The 13,423-nt window shown below is 33.1% G+C and overlaps 3 protein-coding genes across 4 annotated transcripts; 1 reads left to right on the plus strand and 2 right to left on the minus strand.

The window, feature by feature from the left end:
• The first annotated feature begins 1,015 nt into the window (after positions 1–1,015).
• On the plus strand, positions 1,016–4,656 carry Sec63 (translocation protein Sec63). The gene is made up of 6 exons (XM_014239824.3): positions 1,016–1,362; positions 1,937–2,646; positions 2,708–3,230; positions 3,296–3,422; positions 3,507–4,123; positions 4,193–4,656. The coding sequence occupies exons 1-6, from the start codon at positions 1,239–1,241 to the stop codon at positions 4,369–4,371; spliced, it is 2,280 nt and encodes a 759-aa protein (XP_014095299.2). The 5' UTR covers positions 1,016–1,238; the 3' UTR covers positions 4,372–4,656.
• Positions 4,657–5,225: 569 nt separating this feature from the next.
• Sh3beta (SH3 domain binding glutamate rich protein Sh3beta) lies at positions 5,226–11,760 on the minus strand. Of its 2 annotated transcripts, XM_036364712.2 has the most exons (8): positions 11,671–11,760; positions 11,317–11,591; positions 9,071–9,541; positions 6,865–6,937; positions 6,711–6,799; positions 6,402–6,483; positions 5,491–6,315; positions 5,226–5,400 (listed from the first exon to the last, which is right to left on the minus strand). In XM_036364712.2, exons 2-7 carry the CDS (start codon positions 11,359–11,361, stop codon positions 5,723–5,725), a joined length of 1,353 nt encoding a protein of 450 aa, XP_036220605.2. In that variant the 5' UTR covers positions 11,362–11,591; positions 11,671–11,760; the 3' UTR covers positions 5,226–5,400; positions 5,491–5,722. The 2 variants fall into 2 exon arrangements, with proteins under 2 accessions (XP_036220605.2, XP_014095281.2); XM_014239806.3 differs by lacking the exon at positions 11,671–11,760 and having other exon boundaries at positions 11,317–11,650.
• Positions 11,761–11,983: 223 nt separating this feature from the next.
• On the minus strand, positions 11,984–13,298 carry Dhps (Deoxyhypusine synthase). The gene is made up of 2 exons (XM_014239812.3): positions 12,975–13,298; positions 11,984–12,921 (listed from the first exon to the last, which is right to left on the minus strand). Exons 1-2 carry the CDS (start codon positions 13,164–13,166, stop codon positions 12,019–12,021), a joined length of 1,095 nt encoding a protein of 364 aa, XP_014095287.2. The 5' UTR covers positions 13,167–13,298; the 3' UTR covers positions 11,984–12,018.
• Positions 13,299–13,423: the final 125 nt, after the last annotated feature.

Raw genomic sequence — 13,423 nt, forward strand, 5'->3', positions numbered from 1 at the left:
ACTTGGTACGGGTTGCCTCGAAAGCTCTTCTACTAAAATCACACTTTGTACGGGTTGCCAACCAATATTCTACTACTAAAACGTCCAAATGATAGAAATCTGCTATAGTGTGTTGCCGCGCTAAGTTTTATAATTTATAACTTTAAGCTTTAACTTTTTTTATATTTATTTTTGTTTTTGCTAAAATTAATACCAGTAGATTGTTTTCCCTTTTCGAGTTATAATTGTTATGAAAAGTAGATTGCTTTAGAACTGTATATATTATATGGGTGATTATAGGCCTCCTGAGGAACCGAACACCCAAAAAAGATCGATAACGCGCCTATATTGCAAACTCAGAGGTGGTAAGGAAAAACAATAAATTTATAATAGTCTTTTGTTTCAAAAATATTCTTGAAAGTTTTCATTATTATTTCCATTACAAATACATGTTCATAAATAAATTGTTAAACTACATCCTTTTATTTAAAACTCTGTGTCAAAAAAAGGCATATTCGATCAGGTGATCGCGGCTGATTCACACTAATAGGAAAACAGCTGATTCTTTGGCTACTTGTAGGCTTAAAACTTTACTAGAAAATCTTTTAGCGCAAATAAACACGCTTTTAGCGCCGTATAGTATGACATGATGCGACACGAACACTAGTACAATGGGCAATAACGTCATCTCTTAGATAAAAACCGAACGAACTTTTTACTTGACCACTATTTATATATCCTTACAATTTAAGCCAACTCCAGATAATTATTTTATTACTAGGTTTGTTAAATTTTCGCTAAAACATTCATACCTTAAGGAAATTTTCTGAATTTCTTTTATGAGTACGATACTCACAGTATTTTCAATCAATTTATGTATTTTTTATATATATAATTGCATTTTTATCATAATTATTATTTAATTGTAGTTAGCCATTATATTGCATTTTCCGCAAAATTCCTCAATACAAATAGATTTTCATTAGAATCCGCCAGATGTCGCTTCAAGCATAAAATGACATTTCATTTGACACACTTTGAGACAGACGTGTCAATAGACAACGAAATGAAGATTGATGTTTTGTTCGCGGCGCAGAATCTTTTCACATTATTTTTAATTTTAACTAAAAAAAATTACAAATCTTAAAACAAAACTATTGCCCCGTCGCTTAGCAAATACTAAATTCACCTGTTGTTATCTAAAAAGTGCATCAATAGAAACTTGTTAAACAAGAAGTCGAGAAAGTTTGTAAGTTAGCATGGCGGGGCAAAAATTCCAGTATGATGAAAGTGGTGGAACATTTTATTATTTCCTACTATCATTCCTCGCTCTAATACTTGTACCAACAACCATTTATTATTGGCCACGCAAGAAAAAGGAAGGTAAGTTCTTTATTGGGAGTAGTGACTTTTTTTTAAACTGATTCACTGAATTTTCATCTTTGCATATGAGTAATTTCAATGTAGCACATAGGTTTATGTTATATTATTCACAATCCAGTAGTTAAGCGGAAATCCATAACCATAACCGCAGTCGACACGTTCTATTAAGAAGCAATGTCGTCGTACTTGGTGAAAGCGGCAAGTTGTATTAACAACAACATCAAATTATCACGATGTGTCAAGATCGGTGAATCGAATGCCAAGCGTAATAATGTAAAAAGCCCGACTTGATAAATTAACTGATTAAGCTGACAATTGTATGTGGGGTAGAGAAATATGTGTTAGATACATTTATTATTGCCAAGTTTACACAGATATATAGTGCATACGCGCGTTGAAAAAGCTCTTTCAATAATTGTTACATTAAAACCCATGCATATAATTTTTTAAGCTTTAACTATCTTAAGCTATCAGTTAGGTGAATATGCTACATATGATATTAAAGTATAATCAAAACTTTTCACAAACCTTTTTTTTTTGTATAGTTGTTTACATCTTTCCTATTCTTTTATAGATGTTAATAAACGGAAAGAGGAATGCTTATGCCCAGACTGTATAAAGAAAAAAGCGATATTGGCGGCCGCAGAGCCCTATCGTTTGCTGAAATCATTACTAATTAAATTGTGTTTGGTATTTGGTTGGGCACTGCTTGTATTACTTGCATATCGCGTGTCACAATTTGATTATGAAATGGCCAGTTTCGATCCATTTGAAATTCTACAGTTGCCCCCCACCGCCTCCATGGAGGAGATAAAGAAAACGTATCGTGAATTGTCAAGAGTACTGCATCCAGATAAACCAACTGGTGATGAAAAATCGTTCATGATGTTGCGCAAGGCATATCAGGCACTCACAGATGAAACAGCCAAGCAAAATTACGAGAAATATGGCAATCCTGATGGACCCGGTGCAATGTCCTTTGGCATAGCGTTGCCATCATGGATCGTTGAGAAAGAAAATTCCGTATGGGTACTTGGTCTATATGGCTTGATATTTATGGTGGCTTTGCCGTCTGTAGTAGGCATGTGGTGGTATCGTTCAATACGTTTTTCAGGTGATAAAGTTCTGTTAGATACCTCGCAAATGTATTTCTATTTCATACATAAAACGCCACATATGTTATTAAAGCGCGCTCTAATGATACTTGCTGCTAGTTTAGAATTCGATAAACGGCACAACTCGCAAGTCGTTGAAAGACAATCGGACAACGAAGAAGTACCAGCAGTAAGTACATTATGTTTTACATTGTTAACAAACTTGTAAAATAATTTCTTGTTTTCATTAGCTCATTCGACAATTGCCTAATCTAAATGAAAAGTGCAAAGAGCACCCTCTCTGTCGGATGTATTCGATCAAAGCACGCGCTATATTACACGCTCATCTCTCACGTATTCCTCTTAGCGCAGAAACACTAGAGAAGGATCGTCAATTTATTGTTAAAAAGTGTCCATACCTAATTCAAGAAATGGTGTCCTGTGTACATCAATTAGTTATGTTGGCGTATGCGAGACGAGTGCCACGTCTTCCCAGTATTGAGACTATAGAAAACTGCATGAAAATGTCTCCTATGATTATTCAAGGTTTGTGGGACTACAAATCTCCTTTACTTCAATTACCTCATCTCACTGAAGATCAGCATCTTTACTATATCAACAAAAAAAGACATATTAAAAATTTGCAGCAATTTGCACAGTTAAAACACGACGAAAGTAGGCAACTGTTAAAAAGTCTCTCCGACTTTGAGTATGAAAATGTTATGAGAGTTTTGGGGAAATTGCCACTGATTGATTTCTCCATTCGCTGCGAAGGTAAAAAAATAAACATTTTTAATCGACCATCTGTTTTCAAATAAGTATCTATATTTTTCTATTAGTTATCGATGATGAGAATACAAATGTTGTAACTGCTGGTGCAATAGTTACGGTAACGGTAACATTAGTGCGTAAAGACATGAAGACCTTATTTGGTGATGCCAAAGTACCAGAAAAACAAGGTATCAAGTAAGTACCATCCGTATTTTTTCCAAAAATTTCTATTATATTGTATATGTTATATACGCATTTTTTTCATCATCTTCTTTCTAGGGATGACGATGAAGCAGCAGCCGGTGGTGGAGGTGATGAAGAAGAAGGCGCTTCAGCCGCAGCTGCGGTACCAGTTAAAAAACAATCTGCTTGGGGTAAACAACGTAAGGGTAAAGGTGGTAAGGGAGGCAAGAAGTCTGCTAATAATCAGAAGCGGAAAGCGCCTCCTGCTACCGTCGCACAAAGTAAAACTACAGCATCTACAAATGCTGACAGTCACGAGCATAATGACGACTCTGACTCTGATGCTGATGCGAGCGATGTGGAGGAGAAAGATTGCTCGGGCGATGAGTCAGACAGTGACAAACCACATAATAATAAGAGTGAGACATATGATGATGATGATGACGATGAAGCTTGGGAGAGGCTACAAGCCAAACTTAATAAACGTGAAAAGCTTGAGGGTAAATCTCGTATATCTCACACAGTACATTGTCCTTATTTCCCGGAAGAAAAACAGGAATACTGGTGGACATATATATGCGATCGTAAGTCTCGTTCGCTACTCACAGCTCCATACCATGTCACAAGTCTGGTGGATAAGGAGGAAATACAGTTGAAATTTACAGCACCGCGTTGGCCGGGTCTGTATACATTTACAGTATGTTTAAGATCAGGTATGATTAAAAGAAATGTGCATGTATGTCTTGAATGCGATTAATTAGAAATTAATAAATTTTCTTTAGACTCGTATCTGGGCATGGACCAACAGCAAGAATTGAAATTGGACGTTAAGAAAGCGCCCGTCCCACCTACAGATCACCCACAATGGGATCTTAGCGAATCGGAGCCAGAAAATAATGAACAGCACGAAAACTCAAGCGACTTCACGACTGATAGTTCCGAGGATGAGGGTACTGACTAAAAACCTTAGATTGTATTGCAATTGTATAATGATCTTACAATATTTATAGTTCATTTTTTATACAATTTGGTTTTCAAATCTTTTACTTTCTTATATATGTTTGAATTGATTGGATATATTAAAGAAAAAATAAGAATTGCTGGGCGAATTCAACTAAATACTAATAAACTATGATTAAGAATAAATTTTTGAAAGCATAATATTGCTATGGTTTTTAGAGAAAATAGATACCTATTTCAAACAAAGAAATAAAATGTGAAAGAAACCTAAAAGATAATACAAAAACAGACGAAATCTTTTTTTAATGATAAATAATTTTGCTAGTTTTGTATTTACTTATTAAATCCAATTATACAATTTGAAATCAACACATGGAAAGCAAGAAATAATAAAAAATGTTTAATAATGTAAATTATTAAAATTGATTGAAAACAAAATAAATCAATTTAATTCTTATTTAGTGTTAGTTTTATGCGGGTGATGGTGGTCGTCATTAGTATAAGAAACAAGAAAACCCGTTAAATTCGTTTGCACCGAAGTGAGAATACCTTCATAATTAAAAAAGTTTCCATACAAGAACTTGATTTTGATCGGTCGGTTTGTATATGAATATTGTAGCATTGCTTTGGATAATATTCCTTGCGAAGTTTCCTTAGATGTCCTGTCAAATGAAAAAAGTTTTCCCTACAAGAACATCACTCTGATCATTTAGATACTTTTCATATATATTTTATATGGTGTCCGACGTTTCCTTTTGAGTGTTACAAAATTCGTGACAAACTTAATATACTCTGTTTAGGGTAAAAAAATCATCAATGAAATAAATACATACAAAACTTTAAAACACATACAAATTTCTTCAACTTAAAACTCAATATTTATTGACTGATGAATGTATATGTATAACAGTGAATTTATTTAATTCGCAGCTGCACGTTTCTCGCTCTCAAGTAAGTCTTCCACTTTGGCATGGGTGACATTATTCCGCCGACTGGTTTGTGTGACCCTTTCATTGTCGCTTACTTTATACTGGCAAAAATTTAAAAAAAAATATATTTTTTTATTAAAGAAGTATGTATGTATGTAAAGTATGAACGAAGTAAGTAAGTAGATAATTACAAGGAGTATGTTGTCTTGTGTTTACTACGTTCAGTGCCTTTTGGTGATTCATGATCAAATTTACAAATAATGACTAATGAAGTGCTTGGGGATAACTTCAAAACCATTTTAATGTGAGAAATTAAGGACGGTGTATTTAATAAAGAAAAGTTAATTAATGTATGTGTATTATAACCAAAACCTAAGCAGTCGATCGCGGAAGAGGTTTCTCTTAATTTTAATGTTATTATCACTATTCAATATCATCGTGATCGTTGCTAGCAATCTCTTCCCTTATGTCATCTTTATTTGATGCGGTATCTTTTTCCTTATCAATAACTTCTTCCACTGTGCTTGATTCTTCTTCCTCATCTTCTTCTTCGCTCGTTACGTTCTCTTCACTTGCATTCTCATTATCATCGTTATTAGATTCTACAACATTTTCCTTTTTATCTTCTGCTGTCTTTTCACTCTCTTTTTCAGCAACTTCATTTGTGTCTTCAACATTCCCAGCACCATCATTGCCGGTATTATCTGTTTCTTCGTTTTCTTTTTTACTTTTATCCACATCATCCTTCTCCTTGTCTTCAGCATTTTCTTCTTCTTTTCCAGCAACTGGCTCGACTTCTTCATCTTTGTCATTATTGGTAGCTGCGTTCTCTGTTTCTAATTTTGCGGTTTCATCTTTTTGCGTGTCTTTCTCCTTATCCTCTTTCAAAGAATCTGTTTCCACCGCCGTATTTTCTGCTTCTGTGAGACTTTCTTCTTTCTTGACTTCCTCCGTTGCATTGTCTTCGGCTTCCGATTTAATATCCGTTTTATCTTCCGTTTCTTCACTGGATTTATCTAATGGTTTGCAAAATTATTTAAGTAGTTTTGTTTTGTTTTAATTATATTTGCGTATATTCAACCTTAACACTGTTACATTTTACCTTTCGCAACTTCCGTTTCAGCTGTGTCTTCAGCATTTTCGCTTTTTTCTTCGTCGTCGGGTTTAGTTTCCGTTTTTTGCGTCTGATTTCATGATATCAGTGATATTTTTATAAATCCATTATAATTAATTAGGGTATTTTTCCAATGTGCGGGGAAAATGGAGATACATATACATACATAGGTAAAGTATTAAAAGTGTTCAAAATGGGTATATTCAATATATAAGGCTCCGATTCTAAGCAATGCAATGCATTGGTCATGCAATTAGCGAAGCATTAAATGTAACGGCTAAATATGTAGACACAAACCTCGTTCGGATCGTCTGCTCCATTATTTGGTTTTGTATCGTCACTGTTTGACTGCTCCTCAGTCACTTCTTCTTCTTTTGCAATCTCTCCTTTGTGTTGTAAGTTAGTTAGTGACTTTAAAAGTACTTTACATATATATATGTATGTAGTTTACCTATGGATTTGTCCCCTTCTGTATCGGCTTCGGCCGTTTCGGATTTGTCTTTCTTTTCTTCATTTTGTTCCACCTGCGTTGCATTTTTCAAGATCACAATAAATTATTCAGTTTCTTGTTGGCAGGTTAGTAAAAGAAAGCTCCAAAGCGGCGATATTTTTATTGGCGTTGCAGTTCTCGCTAGACGACAGTTACACAAACGTACAAACACATGTTACATGCATACCGCGCTACACATAATAACGCTTACGTCTATCAAAACACATTAAACGCCAGCGCAGTGCGTAATAGTTAAATTTAAAAGCACATTAAGAATTTCTTCAGTAGTTTTACATGAGCGTTGAAACTGGGAATAATCAACTAATGCGTGGTATATACCTCCAGCACACTCGATTCGTCTCAAGAACCTACTACCATCATTTAACGTTAAGCATACAAGTATAACGTACATGGCTATGCTACGTCGCGGCGATTTAATTATCTGACTCAATATCCAGACAAAAAAAAAGAAAGTACATGGTTTTATTATTGTATAAATGTATTTTATGCTCTTTACATAGCAGTCGTTTGTGATATACATACATAATAATATTGAATTGATTCCTTCAATTAATTAGATTTATCTTTTCATAAGCATGTTCCTTTTTCAACCAATATGGCAAGTGAAACTAACTGTCATACGTTTATGAGAGCAAATGTTTATATTAGGACTTGGTTAACAATATTATTTGCACACAATTATTATGGTCTCATATTAATTATAAATAATTTCAATTATCAAAAGTAGGAAAATTTACGTTGTTACTTCTAAGCTGTAAACTAACAATTCAACGTTCATTTGTTGTAATTGTTTTAGCGACTTCAATTTATAACTATTATTTGCGCCCCTTTGTGACGTGTGTTTAATTTTGTGTTTAAAATGTATTTCCAGTTTATCATTGATGTTGATACTATAATATATTTCGCTCCCATGAAGAAATTCTTCGTTATTAAATACTTGCGCATGAATCAAATATTGTGTATAAAAAAGTTATTTTTATTTATTAACAACTGATCTCAATCTCGCGGTAAAACACTTACTATCGTATGTGCAAAGTAGCAAAGTATGTACTGCACACATACACAAACCCATAAAGATTAGTATTACATGCAATGAATAGAACCATACTAAAAGTATGATATATCATATCAATGATTAAAATTTAATCGTTATTGACGTTTTAAAGATAAATGAAAAGATACGTATTTAGAACTTGTAACTTGATTTAAAAAATAAACCACTAAGATAAGTAATAATTTTCATTGGATATAAAATATAAATTAAAAATGGATATAAAAATTAAAAACGAATTATATGTTATCATTTATGGGTATATATGCATATTATAAAATAAAATTTTTAAATAATTCCAATCGAAATTCACCCCATACAAGTATCGGTTTACTTATACATAAGTGTAAACTTACTTTATTTTATTCAGAAATTTTAAGTTAAGCACGAATACACAACTATTAATAATTTAAAAATTCAATTTTGTTTTTATGTTTGTGTTAATTTAACTTAGTCAAAACTCAAACTCGCGTGAGGGTATGAGAAGAACTGTGCCTTGTAACCGCATTGGCGCCCAACAAAATTAGGAGAACTATTCACTTCACTTTCTTCTTAGTTACGCCAGTTTGCTATATAAACTATGTAGATATGTGGTAAGAATTAAGTAAATCAACTTTTTGACTAACGAATTTCATATAAGCATAAATACTGTTCTTGTCTTTTTTAATAAACACAAGCACAATTGCTTATTATGTCATACAATATTTAATGAATATAAATATTTAAAAAAAAAAAACGAAATAAATACATATGCATGTTATGTACGAAATGATTATTTATCATACTGTTTGTTAGTTTGTATCGTTTGCTATTCCTTTTTAAATTTACGATAATTGTTACTGTTGTTATTTGCACAATAAAATGTTAAATTATAATTAATTTAATATTGCAGAAATCAAAAGCAAGTAAGCATCAAATATAGTAAAAAATAAAATGAAAATTAAGGTTTTTAATTACATATGTATACATCTATGTAATGTAAACCATCGTTAATGCTATTAGGCTATACAAGAGCATTACATTATTTGCTTGTCATTAGCAATACTTAGCGCTTAGAGTGTAAGAATATTTGCAAAAAAAGTCGACTGTTCAAACCTCAGCATTCTTGGTATCGCCATCACCGTTTGCACTTTCCCCAGCATCGGCAACGGCTTGACTGTCGTCAGCCGCTTTACCGGCATCTTCACTTTCAGCTTTCTCTCCCACATTCTCCTTGTTTTCGTCATCTACTGCTTTTACTTCGCCATTTTCTTGCTTCAACTCCAGCTGAGCACTAGAAACGGCTGTCGTATCGGCCGGTGCCAGCTTCAAGAACTGCTCCAATGTATCTATTTCATTGGCCAAATCGAAGGCATCATAATCCCCGCAATATTCTTCCTGGTTAAATATTTGTGGTGGCAGTGGATGTCTTGGATCTGGGTCACTTACTGTCGCACCATTGCTGGTCGACTTTGTTTGCATCAACTCTTTTTCGCTTTCTTTGCCTGGTTCTGTTATGTCCACAGTATCGTACTTGATATTCTTGCTGTCTAAAATCATCAAAACACGTTGCTGGCGTTTTTTGACCTAAAAATTTAAAGTGCATGTGTTATGTTCAACTCTTCTAAACTACAGATTTGAAACTCAATAAAACCAGCCAAAGAGGGGTAATCTTTGTAAAATTGTTTAATGAGTAAATGTGGTAAATAATATAATAAGATTGTATAATATATATATATTTTTTTTTGATAAAAATTGTGAGTGTTGTTTATAAACGTTTTTAATATTTCATTATACCCAGTAAAATGAAATTAAAAGGTGAAAGGGGAATTAAGGCAGCGCAAGTTAACAAAATGTTTATAATGCTTCCGATTGTATTTTGAAAGAGACCGCTTCGAAAATGGTGTTCACAACGCACATACATACATATGTGTGTGTGTATGTTAGATTGCGTTTATGGTCATGTTAATATGATATCAGTAAGAAGCAAATAAATTCCTTGTGATAATATTATAAATATTTATATGTTAAATATATGACACACGTATGTATACCTAAGAATATGAAGCTAGATAATATTGATTAGATAACAAATTTGATATCAAACCCAAAATATTTCGTCACTATCAATATTAGAAACTATTTCATATGTATGTATCTTCAAACATAGATGTGTAAAAGGTGGACATCCGAATAGGAAAGATCTGTCCTTTTTAAAAATGTAACGATCAAGTTATAATAATAAAATTGAACAATAAGTATTAAATACTATAGTTTTCATACATAGTGTAGGGAATAACTGAAAGCACTAAACATTATAAAACCGGTTTGAACTAAAATGGTATACCAGATGACTTAACCGTTTGGATTGATGCGCATATGTACATATTTCCAGCAAATAACTGAAATTTATAAAATTTCAATTCAGAGATTAAAACAAATTAAATCAGTAAAGTGAAGTCGACCAATTTGGTATGAAGAATATATAAAATAACATTTTTATAATGTGTTTTGTTAAAAAAAACTTTTCAAATTTTACTCTGTATATTATCGGCAGGTATAATTTTTTTTAAAGTTGGGATCTGTCCTTAGGTACTTAAATATGCATGAATTTATTTACTTGCGTATTTATATATATATATATATATATATATATGTACGCTACACATAAATTACCTTTTGCCTTCTGAAATGATGGCACGTAAGCATATAACATTTATGATTCATATCAAAGAATGAATTTTACTTAAGAGCAGTCATATGCTATATGCAGACTCATATGTATGTACATATGTGCGTCAAATTGAGTCTACATTGCGAAAGAATAGTAATTATTACTTCTTATATACTAATCAATCTTTGATCGTTGTACAATGATTTTCGTTTATCGTATGTAACGCATTTTAGTTTAACAGGTGGTGTCTTTAAATAAAAACCAGAAGTGAAGACCACAACACTACCACACAGCTTAAAATGATGACAAACTACCACAAACACCTTAGCAGTAGCGGCCATATCAACGCATGTATAAAATTTGATCGTTCGCCCACCAGAGAACATAACAAAATCCACTTGACATTTAAACTGCTAAATGCAATCGTTCCGTGGATGGTCGTCCAGATATCTAGTATATGTTCGTATTTGTTGTTCAAATCACCCAATTCCTTTATGAGTTAACCAACTTTAATCATCTCATAGTAGAATGACCCAAACATAACCAGATTTTACATTTTTATTTGCACATAAATTAATATTTTGTCGAGTTCTGGGCAGCTAGCCCCACCCGCATACATTTCTTTTACACGATAGCCGCAATTGCCAACATTATTGGCACCTTATAACCATATCTATTATATCCTTACCTCTTTATTTCCGGACATTCCGCTTACATAAACCTTTAAGACCATTTTTAACTTTGGATTGTACACCGACTTAAATAATTGCAAATATTTTTAGAAATTTTTTAATTTCCTCAATGTCTACTTTTCTTTATTTTCGTCACTGTTGCCGTTGCTCTTGCCGCTCCCGTTGTTACTTTCGTTGCTATAACTCGACTGCGACTCTGTGTTGCTGCCTGCCTGACTACTTTCGACACGTTTGTTGAATTCAATTCCAAATAGCCAACATATGTGTTTTCCTTTATTTTAATTATAACGATATAAGCAATGTTTTTTTTAATACTTAAATATTTAATGCAAAGTAAAAGTGAGAAGTACCTATTTCTTTTAATTATACATTTTTAGCCCTTTCACACAAAGGCAATTCACAGAAGTGTTAACAACACTATTCACCAGCTGTTGGAAATTTATCTATCTTTTTATTGCCGGACTTACACAATTTTATAATTATTTAAGATATGCAGAAGTTTAAAAAAATTGTTTTGTTAGTTATAAATTAGATTTTCTTATTGTTTGTAGCTGCAAAAAAAAAATCTTCACATAAATTTGAGTACTGTCGAGTTAGCAATCCGACTGAGGTTAGTCGTTATTATTAAGCTATATTACTATTACTAATTAAAAATCCGAAAAATTTGTTTAATTTTTTTTTATTTAGATATAAAACAATTATTGTAGTTCGGTTTCCTTTTTTGCATTAAAATATCTTTTAACAAACGTCTCACCGACAATTAATGGCACTACTAAAGTAGCTTCTGCATAGACCTTAATAGGTGAAGCTTCCTTCTTTATTTTACCCCAAGATATGGCCTCATCTGGACGAGCTCCACTATCACTGCCATCGAATTCCGAAGCTGTGTTAATAAAAACGGAATAATCGGCTCCATTTCTCATCAAATTCGCATTGCATATGTGATGCTTTATGATACCGCCACCAATTATAATCATTCCAGATTTGGTGGCTTTCACAGCCATAGTGTTAAGACGTCGCAAATCGGACAAAATATCTACCACTAATCCTGGGTGACGGAAAGAGTGGAAATACATCATGTCACCTAGGCTACCATCGGTAAGCGCCGGACAAAATACAGGTATTTTATGTTTCGCAGCCCAATAGTATATTGAGCTTGTGTCATTTATCCTTTCTCCAAGTCTTTGTATAATACGAGAGGGAGACCAAATCATGCCTTTCGTTTTTTGCTCTTCAACCATTACATCAAGTAACGGCATAAGCCAATCCTCGAACTTGCAATAGTTATCGTTCGGTACAAGTAAATTACCTATACGATTTATCCCACGATCCCGTAAATCTCGTCCAGATAATTCAAATGAGCCCATGTATGTGGGTGCTAGACATTTAATAAAGTCTTCCTCAACGCCACCCGCTGTCGTCACTACACAATCCACCATTTGGTGTTCAACGAGGAATCGCAATGTCTCACGTAATCCGGACGATACTAGATTAGATGTGAATCCAAGGAAAATTGTACAACTATGTTTTCGTCTTATGAATTCATCTGTTTCATGCAAATCGGCTTCTTCAGGCTTCAGCGGCTGCTGCCTACAATCAAGCTATGAATATTTTAAAATACATAAAACTTTCCATAACAAATTGTTGACATTACCATTTGATTGATTTCTCTTATTGCCAATCCAAGATTAGTAGCTTGAAACCCAGTGTTAACATACGATTCGAATAATTTTGAGTAATCAATTCCTTGGTTCCAATCATAGCCCTTTACAATGGGAGTGTTTTCCGGTATATTTTCACTTCGTTTAAGTACCGCTTCTTTGGCGATATCTGGTTCAACGGACATTTTCTTTTGTATGAAACCTATGTTCACTAAAATTATTAAACTTTAAATAAAAGATCTAAGAACTTTATACCAATTAGACATTGTTTTGATTCAATTTGAATGTTCGACAATGGAAAGTACCACATGCTTGCGAATGAATAGGGTTAACGCTGCTCCCAAAATATATGCGCGAACTTGATATGAAATCATTTAAAGCTGGTAACTTTGCAGTTTAAGAAATAAAAATGTAATACGTTTTTCAAATATAAAAAAATGAC

Source organism: Bactrocera oleae, chromosome 6 (assembly GCF_042242935.1).
Source record: "Bactrocera oleae isolate idBacOlea1 chromosome 6, idBacOlea1, whole genome shotgun sequence".
Classification (NCBI taxonomy): Eukaryota; Metazoa; Arthropoda; class Insecta; order Diptera; family Tephritidae; genus Bactrocera; species Bactrocera oleae.

Coding starts and splice junctions, on each gene's coding strand:
- Sec63 (XM_014239824.3), top strand. CDS start 1,239: ATGGCGGGGCAAAAATTCCAGTATGATGAAAGTGGTGGAACATTTTAT. Junction 1,363..1,936: donor GCCACGCAAGAAAAAGGAAG/GTAAGTTCTTTA, acceptor ATTCTTTTATAG/ATGTTAATAAACGGAAAGAG. Junction 4,124..4,192: donor TACAGTATGTTTAAGATCAG/GTATGATTAAAA, acceptor AATTTTCTTTAG/ACTCGTATCTGGGCATGGAC.
- Sh3beta (XM_036364712.2), bottom strand. CDS start 11,361: ATGGTCTTAAAGGTTTATGTAAGCGGAATGTCCGGAAATAAAGAG. Junction 6,938..9,070: donor GCGATACCAAGAATGCTGAG/GTTTGAACAGTC, acceptor AATGCAACGCAG/GTGGAACAAAATGAAGAAAA. Junction 6,316..6,401: donor TGAAACGGAAGTTGCGAAAG/GTAAAATGTAAC, acceptor GCAAACCATTAG/ATAAATCCAGTGAAGAAACG.
- Dhps (XM_014239812.3), bottom strand. CDS start 13,166: ATGTCCGTTGAACCAGATATCGCCAAAGAAGCGGTACTTAAACGAAGT. Junction 12,922..12,974: donor TAAGAGAAATCAATCAAATG/GTAATGTCAACA, acceptor AAATATTCATAG/CTTGATTGTAGGCAGCAGCC.